Source organism: Panthera uncia (genome assembly GCF_023721935.1).
Source record: "Panthera uncia isolate 11264 chromosome B3 unlocalized genomic scaffold, Puncia_PCG_1.0 HiC_scaffold_1, whole genome shotgun sequence".
NCBI lineage: Eukaryota > Metazoa > Chordata > Mammalia > Carnivora > Felidae > Panthera > Panthera uncia.
Window position 1 is genome coordinate 83,708,196 of NW_026057582.1, and position 13,206 is coordinate 83,721,401.

The 13,206-nt window shown below is 39.9% G+C and overlaps 2 protein-coding genes across 9 annotated transcripts in view; one reads left to right on the top strand and one right to left on the bottom strand.

The window, feature by feature from the left end:
• Positions 1 to 11,319, top strand: part of NUSAP1 (nucleolar and spindle associated protein 1) — a 44,075-nt gene extending 32,756 nt beyond the window's left edge. For all 5 annotated transcript variants that reach the window (XM_049613389.1, XM_049613390.1, XM_049613391.1 and 2 more), the window contains 4 exons: positions 987 to 1,144; positions 4,003 to 4,119; positions 9,125 to 9,233; positions 10,384 to 11,319. In XM_049613389.1, the coding sequence (XP_049469346.1) occupies positions 987 to 1,144; positions 4,003 to 4,119; positions 9,125 to 9,233; positions 10,384 to 10,477 (478 nt within the window). In that variant the 3' untranslated portion in view covers positions 10,478 to 11,319. The remainder of the gene's footprint in view (positions 1 to 986; positions 1,145 to 4,002; positions 4,120 to 9,124; positions 9,234 to 10,383) is intronic.
• NDUFAF1 (NADH:ubiquinone oxidoreductase complex assembly factor 1) overlaps positions 1 to 13,206 on the bottom strand; it is a 51,166-nt gene that overhangs the window by 14,269 nt on the left and 23,691 nt on the right. For 3 of the 4 annotated variants that reach the window (XM_049613397.1, XM_049613394.1, XM_049613396.1), the window contains one exon: positions 11,820 to 12,634. In XM_049613397.1, the coding sequence (XP_049469354.1) occupies positions 12,485 to 12,634 (150 nt within the window). In that variant the 3' untranslated portion in view covers positions 11,820 to 12,484. Of the gene's footprint in view, positions 1 to 11,819; positions 12,635 to 13,206 lie in introns of those variants that run through there. The other variant, XM_049613395.1, reaches the window with a different exon arrangement.

The following is a 13,206-nucleotide window of genomic DNA, read 5'->3' on the forward strand; positions in this document are numbered from 1 at the left end:
CCTGGATTTCACGGCACTTCTCCTAACATTCAGTTTTCTTAACTGTGTTGTAAAATGTTTTGTAATAATTTTGAGGGTTGATTCAGGATTACCGCTACATCTTTAGTAGAAGTCCAGAAGTTCTCATCTGTTAATTCTACCATCACCACCATGTATATTAATATCTGTCCTTTCTGAATTTCACTGAATCTAAGGACCCCATCAACCAGAGATTCACCATTATCATAGGGACCACTAAAAAAAATCACTGCCAGGGTACCTGGGTGGCTCAGTTGGTTGAGTGTCCAACTCTTGTTCTTAGCTCAGGTCGTGATCTCACGGTTGTGAGTTCAAGCCCCACAGTGGTCTCAGTGCTGATGGTGTGGAGCTTGCTTGATATTCTCTATCACCCTCTCTCTCTTCCTCTCCCCATCTTGTGCTCTCTTCCTTTCAAAATAAACGTTAAAAAATAAAATCACTGCCAGCTATGATGTGTTACAAATTATTAAACACATCCCAAGTTCAGACATTAAAATGTAGAAAAACTGTGCATCATAGAAACAGTGAAATGTCTTTATGGCAATTTGCCAAGAGTAGACAATGGGCTTATGTACATTTCAAATAAATGGCATTCTTCTAGGAAGATGTAAGATCTGTTCCCGTTACTTATTTGGCATAGCAGTCTCCTGTTCCCTCTGACTTGACATCATCAGGAGGAGAAAGTACTTCCTAAACTGTAACTTGAACCCCCCGGCAGCTCCTTTGAGCTTTGCTTTGTCCTGTATTGGTCAAGGCAAGGAGAGCAGAGAATACAAAACCATATTTTACCAGAAAAGTTGATAAATGATTTGCTTTAGTATCAGTGTTTTAAAATGTTTACTCTGCAAACGAGGTTCATTCACATAAATATTTATTGAGTCCTTTTGCTACTTGGTGACAGGTGTGTGTTTGATACAAGTTACTCTTGACATAAGCACTAATGTCTTGTACCCCACTGTCCTGTTTAGGTTTTCAGCTGCTACCAAAGATAATGAGCATAAACGGTCACTGACCAAGACTCCAGCCAGGAAGTCTCCGCATGTGACTGTGTCTGGGAGTACCCCAAAAGGCCAGGCTGTGCTTCAGACATGCAAGCTGAAGACCACAAAGGGGAATTCTGCTTCTGGTAAAACAGAACAAAAACTCTGGTTCATCTTTAAGCATGTAACTTCCTGAAATTAAGTATTATATCTGTTTACTTAAAGCTACTCCATATCCATAAAATCAAAAGCAAAAATTAGACCATAGCATATTTTTCATTTTATATTGGTGAGGAAAATGCCAGACACACAAACAAACAAAAAAAGTGATTACCACCTGAGAGGACTCCATCCTGTCTAGGAGGAGTCCTAAGATGGTAACCCTCCCTGAAGAGCATTCAGCTCCTTCTCGAACTCAGGGATGAGAAGGAGGATCAGAGTATGCATTATAGCCTCTGTTTGGTCCTTTGGGACTCTGAAACAGGATTCCAGAGTTCATAGAATAAATGCCGCACTATGGACCAGTAGATTGTGTAAGCCAGAATAAGCCATATGGATACTCTTCTACACAAAGTCTACTTAATTAGTACCTACATTGACCAGTTGGTTTTCAAAAGAATACTGCAATAGTGGTATGAAGTTTAAAAAAGTCCCACCAGCAGATTGAGGCTTGTATTAGAATTAAGTATGTCAAGATTCTCCGGAGAGTCCTACTGAATGTGTCAGGAGAGAGCCTTGGTCACATAGAAAGGGTTGCCAGCTTGCCCAAGACTAGAGCAATCCAGCTGGAGCTTCAGACCAAAGGAGAGTACAGTGTCGTTAATAATCAGTGTGGAGACTGTTGAGAATTTCGTCATACCTTAAAGATAGAATAATGAGACTGACAACTATATTTTAAAAGGGTCCAAAATGGTGGGAACAGTAAGTTTATGATTCCTCCTTAAATGAGCTAATTCCCATTCTAACCTTTAATTTACACCAGCAAGCAGACATTCCATATAACATTATATTTTGTTGTTGTTGTTGTTGTTGTTGTTGTTAAATGTTTATTTTTGATAGCACACATAGGGGGAGGGCAGAGAAAGGGGGACAGAGGATACAAAGCAAGTTTTGTGCTGCCAGCAGCAAGCCTGATGTGGGGCTCGAGCTCACGAACCACAAAATCATGACCTGAGCCGAAGTCAGATGCTCAACTGACTGAGCCATCTAGGCACCAGTCCATATAACATTCTAAATCTTACAGTATGGGAGAAAGGGGACTGGGCAGAGGGCAGTACTAAAAATGGAGTGGACTTGGCTAAGATATGACTGTGTTATTTTACAGAGAGCTGGGGTCACAGAGTAGCAGCCCTTACCTCATAATGAGAAAGGACTCAGAAATGGTCACAGATAAGGACATGAGGCAGAAACTAAATGTTTACCATATTCAGAGCTTTCTCCTCATGGTAATTCAGGGGTGTGCCCAGTTAAGATGGGATAGTTTTTTCCCCAACTATCAGATATGAGTTTTATGTAAAGGAAATAAAATTGTATGATTTCTTTTCCCTGTGATTTGCTTCTTTCACTCAGCATAATGTTCAAGAACCATTCATATTGATAAATGAGCTAAAGTTTATTCATCGTCACTGGTACGGATGTATTTCAATGTATCTGTTTTACTCCTCATGGACATGTGGATATTTCCAGCTTTTGTTGTTATGTATAGTGTTAGGACCATTCTTATTAACCATGTCTCCCATACACATATAAGAGCTTCTGTAGACCTAGGATGGACTGCTGTTAGCAGGGCTGCAGATGGCTACTGTACAGGTCAAATTGTACCCATTTAAACTCTCATCAGCATTGTGGGCAGCCCCAGTGTTTCCCACCACCACTGGCACCTGATAGTGACACAATGAGATCTCTTAAGCACAGGGGTTTTGTGATTTTTGGATTTAACTGAGTGGTCCTAGACGCTGGTGGCTTATTCATGTATACACGCAAGTGCTAACATAGGACAATAGCCAAGTGCAGCCTGTGATGGAAAAGAATTATAAAATGTGCCCAACTCTAGTATAAATTGGGCTGAGTCCTACCATCTTTGTATATTAACTTTATGGTACAAGAATTCACATTTTATGGCGCCTGGGTGGCTCAGTCAGTTAAGCGTCCGACTTTGGCTCAGGTCATGATCTCACAGTTCGAGTTCAAGCCCCGTGTCAAGCTCTGTGCTGACAGCTCAGAGCCTGGAGCCTGCTTCGGATTCGGTGTCTCCCTCTCTCTCTGCCCCTCCCCCACTCACACTCTATCTCAAAAATAAATGTTAAAGAAAAAAAAATTTTTTTAAAGAATTCACATTTTTTAATAAGTTTTATTAAAAACAACCGGAGCCACGGATCTTTTCATCTATATGTGATAAGGTTCCTTGCAGGCTTTATATCTATTTGTGTGAAAGAAAACGTTACTACTAATGTATAATATTTTTTATTTTTTTTTTAATGTTTTATTTATTTTTGAGACAGAGACAGAGCATGAGCAGGGGAGGGGCAGAGAGAGAGAGCGAGACACAGAATCCAAAGCAGGCTCCAGGCTCTGAGCCATCAGCACAGAGCCCGACACAGGGCTCAAACTCACAGACCTCGAGATCACGACTGAAGTCAGACACTCAATCGACTGAGCCACCCAGGCACCTCAATGTATAATATACACCTAATGTATAATATTTTTAAAGGATAAATAATATCAGGGACACAGGTTGAAAATTTACCCACTTCTTTAAATAGGATTTTCAACACCCAGCTGACCCTAGGAAATACCATAATATTGAGACTATTTGGGGAGCTGGTCACAAGCAAATCTCAGTGGTTAGCTTTCCTTGGTTATTCTTTTTTCCCCCTTTTGCTTTTTAACCAAACTGATGATCTATAGATGATATTCCTAATATTGAGAAGTGGTACTTCAATAAAGAACTTTATAGATCTTTTTTCTAATTAAGCCCTGGGGGGGTTGTTCTTTGGTTTTGTAGTTGTTACCCCATTCAAGTTGACAACTGAAGCAGCACAGACTCCAGTCTCCAACAAGAAACCAATATTTGATCTCAAAGCAAGTCTGTCTCGTCCCCTCAACTACGAGCCACACAAAGGTATGTGGGAATGTTCTGAGATACAAGACATGCAATAGACTTAAGATTAAATAGTTCTGCTGATCTGAGGATGTGAAAGATTCTCACACTTGACCCCCTAGAATTCCTTCCCCTTGGGCCCACATGACCCATGATTAAAAGACTGTCCAGTAAGCAAATACTAAATAATTGATTGACCTACATTTTTGTTAATCCAAAGACATAACTTGTAATCATTGTTAGGGCAAAGAAAATTTCAGGCAAAATCAAGAAACTTGGAAATTGGCCTGTGGGTAAATGAATGGTTTTTTTTTACAACTTTCAAGTGATTCCAGACTGGAATCTGCCAGTCCAACAACCTGGGACCTTTACTGGCCATATAAATGCCCATATCAATTGGGCATATGTTAAAGTATCTGTATCTTTCAGTGATTCTAAAATTACTTTAAACATGAAGACTTCCCACAAATCATGTCCAATAGTGTTTATCTTTAAATTAGTAAACAAATCTTATTTAGAGGTAAGTCATTTGTAGTCCAAAAGCAAAACAACTACTTTCCTCTCACCCCGCAGCCCTCCCCTCTTTTTCCCATATGTGGCCCTGGCACCTCTATTCATTGAGTTGTCAGGGAGAAACCTAGGAGTCCTCTGGCTCCTCGCTCTCTTAGAACCCATACCTAGTGCATCAGCTGGTCCTGAGCTCTACCTTTGATATAGATCTTTGACCCCAACTATTTTCACCCTCCACTGCAACTCCCTTTCATCCGGGTCATCATCATCTCTCCTAGACTTTTGGAATAGCCTCTAGGCCCCACTCCAACCTGAAAAACAGATCAGAGCATGTCACTGATTTGCTCAGAACCTCCTAAGAGTTCTCATCTCTCCCCCAAGTTGATTTCATCACCTTCTCCCCTGACTTTGTGCCAATAACACTGGTGTTTCACCCCCTCAAACAGACTGAGCTCATTCCCACCTCCAGGTCTTTGAACTTGTTATCCCTCTGGTCCACCTAGAATACTAGTCCCACACCCTTTTGCACAGCTCCCTCCCTTGTTTTAATGCAGCATTCACTCAACTGTCACCAACTCAGAGGGCTTTCCTCCCTTCCCTGCCTCACACACTGCTGTTTTCTGTTTCTTCATAGCATGTTACTTTCACCTGATACATGTTACCTGACTATAATCCATCTCTACCACTGAAAAGTAAGCCCGAGAGAGCAAGGATTATTTAAAATTTATTGTCAAATTGGTTTCCATACAACACCCAGTGCTCATCCCAACAAGTGCCCTCCTCAGTGCCCATCACCCACTTTCCCCTCTCCCCCAACTCCCATCAGCCCTCAGTTTGTTCTCAGTATCCAAGAGTCTCTTATGGTTTGCCTCCCTCCCTCTCTGTAACTTTTTTTTTTCCTCTTCCCTTCTCCCATGGTCTTCTGTTAAGTTTCTCAGGATCCACATATGAGTGAAAACATAAGGTATCTGTCTTTCTCTGACTGACTTTTTTCACTTAGTATAATACCCTCCAGTTCCATCCATGTTGCTGCAAATAGCCAGATTTCATTCTTTCTCATTGCCAAGTAGTATTCCACTGTATATATAAACCACATCTTCTTTATCCATTGGTCAGCTGATGGACATTTAGGCTCTTTCCATAATTTGGCTATTGTTGAAAGTGCTGCTATAAACATTGGGGTACAAGTGCCCCTATGCATCAGTACTCCTGTATCCCTTGGGTAAATTCCTAGCAGTGCTATTGCTAGGTCATAGGGTAGGTCTATTTTTAATTTTTTGAGGAACCTCCACAGTTTTCCAGAGCAGCTGCACCAGTTTGCATTCCCACCAACAGTGCAAGAGGGTTCCCGTTTCTCCACATCTTCTTCAGCATCTATAGTCTCCTGATGTGTTAATTTTAGCCACTCTGACCATTATGAGGTGGTATCTCAGTGTGGTTTTGATTTGTATTTCCCTGATGAGGAGTGACCTTGAGCATCGTTTCATGCGTCTATTGGCCATCTGGATGTCTTCTTTGGAAGTGTCTGTTCGTGTCTTCTGCCCATTTCTTCACTGGATTACTTGTTTTTCGGGTATGGAGTTTGGTGAGTTCTTTATAGATTTTGGATAGTAGGCCTTTATCTGATATATTATTTGCAAATATCTTTTCCCATTCCATCGGATGCCTTTTAGTTTTGTTGTTTTCTTTGCAGTGTAGAAGCTTTTTATTTTGATGAGGTCCCAATAGTTCATATTTGCTTTTAATTCCCTTGCCTTCCCCTTCCCTCAAGGGTTTTGATGGTTTCCTATCCTCTTTCATCCATTTTGAGTTTATTTTTGTGAATGGTGTAAGAAAGTGGTCTAGTTTCATTCTTATGCATGTTGCTGTCCAGTTCTCCCAGCACCATTTGTTAAACAGACTGTCTTTTTTCCATTGGATACTCTTTCCTGCTTTGTCATAGATTATTTAGTCATACATTTGTGGGTCCAATTCTGGGTTTTCTATTCCACTGGTCGATGTGTCTCTTTTTGTGCCAATACCATACTGTCTACATGATTACAGCTTTGTAGAAGAGGCTAAAGTCTGGGATTGTGATGCCTCCTGCTTTGGTTTTTTTCTTCATTATTACTTTGGCTATTCAGGGTCTTACGTGGTTCCATACAAATTTTAGGATTGTTGGTTCCTATCTTTGAGAAGAATGCTGGTGCAGTTTTGATTGGGATTACGTTCAATGTGTAGATTGTTTTGGGTAGTATTGACATTTTAACAATATTTATTCTTGCAGTCGATGAGCATGGAATATTTTTCCATTTCTTTGTGTCTTCTTCAATTTCCTTCATAAGATTTGCTATAGTTTCAGCATACAGATCTTTTACATCTTTGGTTAGGTTTATTCCTAGGTATTTGATGGTTCTTGGTGCAGTTGTGAATGGGATCAGTTTATTTCTCTTTCTGTTGCTTCATTATTGGTGTATAAAAATGCAACCGATTTCTGGAGCGCCTAGGTGGCTCAGTCAGTTAAGTGTCCAACTTCGGCTCGGGTCATGATCTCACAGTTGGTGGGTTCAAGCCCCGCATTGGGCTCTGTGCTGAACACTTGCTCAGAGCCTAGAGCCTGCTTCAGATTCTGTGTCTCATTCTCTCTCTGCCCGTCCTCCACTCATGCTGTCTCACTCTTTCAAAAATAAATGTAAAAATATAAAAAAAATTCTTTTAAATGGAATTGATTTTGTACCCTGCAACTTTGCTGAATTCATGCCTCAGTTGTTCTAGCAGACTTTTGGTGGAGTCTGTTTGGCTTTCCATGTAGAGTATCATGCCATCTGTGAAAAGTGAAAGTTTGACTTCATCTTTGCCAATTTTGATGCCTTTTCTTTCATTTTGTTGTCTGATTGCTGATGCTAGGACTTCCAACACTAGGTTAAACAACAGTGGTGATAGTGGAGATCCCTGTTGTGCTCCTGATCTCAGGGGGAAAGCTCTCTGTTTTTCCCCCATTGAGGATGATATTAGCTGTGGGCTTTTCATAAATGGCTTTTATATGTGAAGTATGTTCCTTCTATCCCGACTTTCTTGAGGGTTTTTATTAAGAAAGATGCTGTATTTTATCAAATGCTTTTTCTGCATCGATTGACAGGATCATGTGGTTCTGTTCTTTTATTAATGTGATGAATCACATTGATTTGCGAATACTGAACCAGCCCTGCAGCCCAGGAATGAATCCCACTTGATAATGGTGAATAATTCTTTTTATATGCTGTTGAATTCGATTAAGCAGTCAAAAATCCTTGCTCTCACTTCACTGCTATGTCCCCAACACCTAGAAAAGTTCCTGGCACATACCAGGTGCTCAGAAAGTGTTTAAGGAATGATTCTGGCCTCCAGTAACTTCCACTAACAATAGAAAACCTGGCTTAGAGCTTCATCTGTGCTGCTTATTATTTTTATACCCTAGACAAGTCATTTAGTTCCTTAAGGAAAGGAAAAATAAATATTACATCATCAGTTACTAAAAGGATCAAATGAGGGGTGCCTGGGTGCCTCAGGCAGTTAAGTCTCCGACTTGGGCTCAGGTCCTAATCTCACTCACGATTTTTGAGTTTGAGTCCAGTATTGGTCTCTGTGCTGAGAGCTCAGAGCCTGGAGCCTGCTTTGGATTCTGTCTCCCTCTATCTCTGCCCTTCCTCTGCTTGCTCGCTCTCTCAAAAATAAAGAAACATTAAAAAAAAATTTTATAAAAAACTTTACATTTTTTTTTGAAGGATCAAATGATTAGATGGTTGTGAAACTCCTTTTCATAAAATGGGAAACTACACGGTCGTCTGAGTGGCTCAGTCAGTTAAGCGTCCAAATCTTGGTTTCGGCTCAGGTCGTGATCTTGGGATTTGTGGGTTAGAGCCCCAAGTGGGGTTCTGTGCTGACAGTGGGGAGCCTGCTTGGGAGTCTCTCTCTTTTCCTCCCTGTCTCTGAAAATAAACAAACAAACTTAAAAAAAAAAAAAAAAAAGAAAGAAAGAAACTGCAAATAATAATCTTCAGCACTCAAAGATAGGTCATTAACTATACAAATAAAGTAAAACATACACCTCTGGAAATTTGGTCCCAGTTCTAAAGCTAACAAAGTATTCCCATTCATTCCATTCCAAATACTTTTTATTGGCTAACAGTAATAACATACTGCCTAGATGAAATACTACTTTATAATATTAAATACGTTTAACCTTGGGATAAACTACTTGGTTGTGATGGCTTTTTTTAATGTGCTATGTAATTGGATTTAGTATTAAGATTTTTTTTTGTAGTATGAGGACTATCTGTGACTTTCCAAGGATTAAAAAGTAGGACATACTTTTATTTTTAGGAGAAAAAAATGCAAATTGGATCCGTGGAATATGAAATTAAAGCTAATAGAACTATGCTGGCAAATACCTATAAAAACGAAGTGTAAATACTGAAAAGGAGTAGTCCCAGATAGAGAATAAAATTGGGACTATAAATACAGGAATCTTCCTAACTCTTTGTCTTTCCTAAACTAGGAAAACTGAAACCATGGGGACAATCTAAAGAAAATAATTCTCTGAAGGAGCATGTAAACAGAGTTAGCTTCCACAAGAAAACTTACAAACAACCTCCTCTCCAGACTAGGTGAGTACATAATTATGCAGGTCTATAGTTCTTTTAATGTTGAAAGACTATAGATAAAAAGCCTCTGAGGGACAGAAAGTTTTGATAATAGTGGTATTTAGGAAGAGTAGGAGTAGAATCACATATAGAACTGCCTAACAGTATGGGTGCCTAAGCCCCACCACAATGGTTTCTAATTTGGTAAGTGGGAGGTGGGGCCCAAGTAACTGCACTGTTTACAAAGCTCTGTAGGTGATACAGAAGGGGACACTGTTCTCTCACATGACCTATTGGCCCCAACAGGACACCTGGACAACCCTCCAGCCCCTAATCCAAGTGCCCAGAGCATCTAAGTATACAGATAGATGTAATTCTTCACTCCCAGGGAAACCTGGGTTACTAGGCTACACCTGGGGAGATCCCAGGATGATCCTAAGCGGCTTCCTTCTGCTTGAAAACCAAGTTAAAGCCAGAGCTTGCAGTGGGCTGTGGCAGGTGCTGGTGGAGTCCTTTCCCCAAATAAAACTCTACTGATGCAGGGTTGCCCATCATCTGAGTTGCCTATAGCCAGCTGCCACTAAGACCTTTACTCACTTTGCTGTTAAGATTGTTAACATAGGAACACCTGGCAGGCTCAGTCAGAAGAGCATGCAACGCTTGATCTCCAGGTTGTGAGTTCAAGCCCCACATTGGGTGTACAGATTACTTTAATAAAACTTAAAAAAAAAAATCATTAATATAATCCTGACTCTCCCTGTCTGAATCCCCAGTTCCTTACAGAAAAGTACAATGGCTTAATTCAGTAGACTATGGTTCTAGTTCAAATATTTTCACCACACTATATGATTTTGAACCTGACCTCTAACTTCCAAAAGTAGAGATTTCTCATTTAAAACAAATTAAGGCACCAAGGTGCCTTCTGTCCCAGTTTCATGCTTAATTGTAGGGTGCTGCATTAACATAAAAGGAAAAATACCAGTTGGTAGCCCTTTAACACAAATGACTTACAGATATGGCTTCTATCAGACAAGCCACTAGATAGAGGACAGTGTCCGATGAGAGTGTGTTCTGTGCAAGTGTGCAGGAGGTCAGTGTAAGCTTGGACAGGAGTGTGACAACAGGTGGATTCTTGAGCTTCACTAGAGCCTAATGGGTACCTGTCCCTCTTTAGGGAAGAACAACGGAAGCAACATGAGCAAAAACGAAAGGAGAAGAAAGCAAAGGTTTTGGGAGCTCGAAGAGGCCTCATTATGGCTGAAGATTAATTTTTTGATGTCTTGTAAATATTACCTTATTCTGAACACTTTTTGTAAATATTTTTCTACTGTCTTCCCTGCTTTAGTCAAAAAACCTTTTTCTGTTCTTTGTTCACTATTTATGTAGTGTCAGTGCGTTCTTAACATGCTACATCTCCGAAGACATTAACTTTAAGGCTCACATATTCTTTGACGTGGTTTTTACTTAAGTCTCTGTACAATTCACTTTTGAACTGAGACTCCTATAGATTCTTGACCTAGATTTTTCATGTCAAGTTCTGTGTGCTGATTCTAATATTAATTGCAATCCTGTTCTAGCCAACAGCATTTACCCTGATGGTAGGTAGTTCTACCACAAGCTTTAGTAGAAATTGCACCAATAAAAAGTTATGAATAGGGTAAGTTGAGAAAGTTCACTTCTTGCTCCTCTAGAGAATCTAGTAGTCTTGATCAAACTGGGGGCCATTTGGGTTGGTTATGGCATTAATATTCTACGTATGTGAAGTATCTGGTTACCTATGCACATTAGTTCAGATCACTTAATATAATTGGCATCTGTCACTCAACATACTCTTAAAAACTCTATTGCTCATTCTAGCCTTATTTAAAAACATACAGGGCCATACTGAAATCTGAGGATTGCTGCTTCGAGGATCATTATGCTCTGTGAAACAGACCTTTTACTCACTTTATGGAAAAAGACGACTTGCTTAGCACCATAGCCATGCTTGTTGAACCTAACTGGAGCTTCTGAGCTTTGTACTAATTAAGATTTTCATAGTTGTTTTCTCATGGTGGTAGATGGATTGTTTGTAAATAAATTGGCTTCCAAGATTGAGTTGACCAGCTAAGATGTTAACAGGTGTCTACTTGTACTCCTTGTGCATTCTTTCCTGACCACCTCTTCCCACCCTAAGAAATGACCATGTCTTCCTTCTGTATTTTTTCACAGCACATACCAATTCTGTTATACTTACCGTTAGATATGTGAGCCCAGAGAACACTGATATATTCCTGGGTGCTGAATATATTCAGATTTTGCTATTAAGGTAGAGATCATTGGAAAACAGATTGGTATTTTGTTAAATACATGTCTATCATATGAGCCAGCAATTTTCCTAGGTGTGTGTATATATATATATATATATATATATACACACACACACACACACACACCCAGGAGAAGTAGAATCACATGTCCAGACAAGAATTTGTATGCACTATTTACACCAGTATTATTCATTGTAGCCAAAAAGTAGAGAAAATGCAGCTGTCCATTAATGGATGAATGGATTAAAAATTATTAGCACCTCATTCTTTTTTAGTACACCATAACATGATACAACATGGATAAATCTCAAAGACATTTATGCTAAATGAAAAACCACCAGACATAAAAGATCACATATTATTGGATTCTATTTGTAGGAGACATATCCAGAGAAGATAAACCCATGAAGATAGTAGATCCATAGATACCTGGGCTGGGAGAATGAGTGCCTGCAAAGGGCACTCAATTAAGGTTGCTTTTTAGGCTTGATAGAATTTTCTAAAATTAGCTTATGGTAAGGATTGACAATTCTGTGAATATACTAAAAAATCACTAAATTGTATAGCAATCTTTAACAGTCTCCTTAAATGATGGATTAGAAAACACAAGAAACCTATGAGGAACAGAGAGAGACAAAGACATCAACAATCATCTTAGAGACACCCTGCTTTGACAATACCAACTTGGGCAGGAATAGTTCCTAACAGGAATCATTCTAACCCAAAACAGTTAAGTTCTTTACCTATTATCTCCACATCGGGACTTGCATTCTTTAAGCTGAAGTACAGCTTAGAACCTGGTTTCATGCTGTGTCTCCCACTATGGGGCCTTTCTTGGCAATAGCATTTAGCTTTGTCTCAGGGAATACATCCCAGCCGTTAATGGGAAGCTGTTAAATATTTTGTCTCTGTCATCATGGATGATACTATGCAGTTTGGTAGTACAAAATTACCATACCATCTCTACTACTTAAAAAGTCTTGGGTTAAGCTCTGGAGAATTTTCATAAGCAAATTCTTCTGTGTGGGCTGGATCAGCAAAAACTCCAATAAAATCTATTTCCAGGAAGAATGGACCATCCACTTTATCAGCTAGGGTGAATCCAACAGAAGAGATCTACATTGAAAATACAGAAATTGATCAAAATCTCATATACTGATACCATTCCTGGAGTTTTGAAGTTCCTGAGGTGATTAATATAACTAGGTCTTGGGGCACCTGGGTGGCTCAGTCAGTTAAGCGTCCGACTTCGGCTCGGGTCATGATCTCTCAGCTCATGGGTTCAAGCCCCACATGGCCCTGTGCTAACAGCCCAGAGCCTGTAGCCTGCTTTGGATTCTACGGCTCCGTCTCTCTCTGCTAGCATGGATGCACAGGGCTCACTCTCCACTCTCTCAAAAACGTTTAAAAAAAAGAATTTAACATAGCTGGGTCTTTACACTATCAGCCCTTAGCAAGTACACCAGAGTTCTCAAATGCTGTAGCAAATCCTAAGTGCAGGGCTGATTTTCTACCTTCTACTTTCTCTTCCCTCTCCAAAGTAGTGCCACTTCAGACTGGTAAGGTGAGCATGGATGTCTAATGGGGGTTCCTTGTAGCCCTCCTATACTTCAATACTTTTCACTATTTTGGAGCTAAAATAAAATGTGAGCAGGCTGAAGTGATGACGACCATAGGAAATTCCTGCA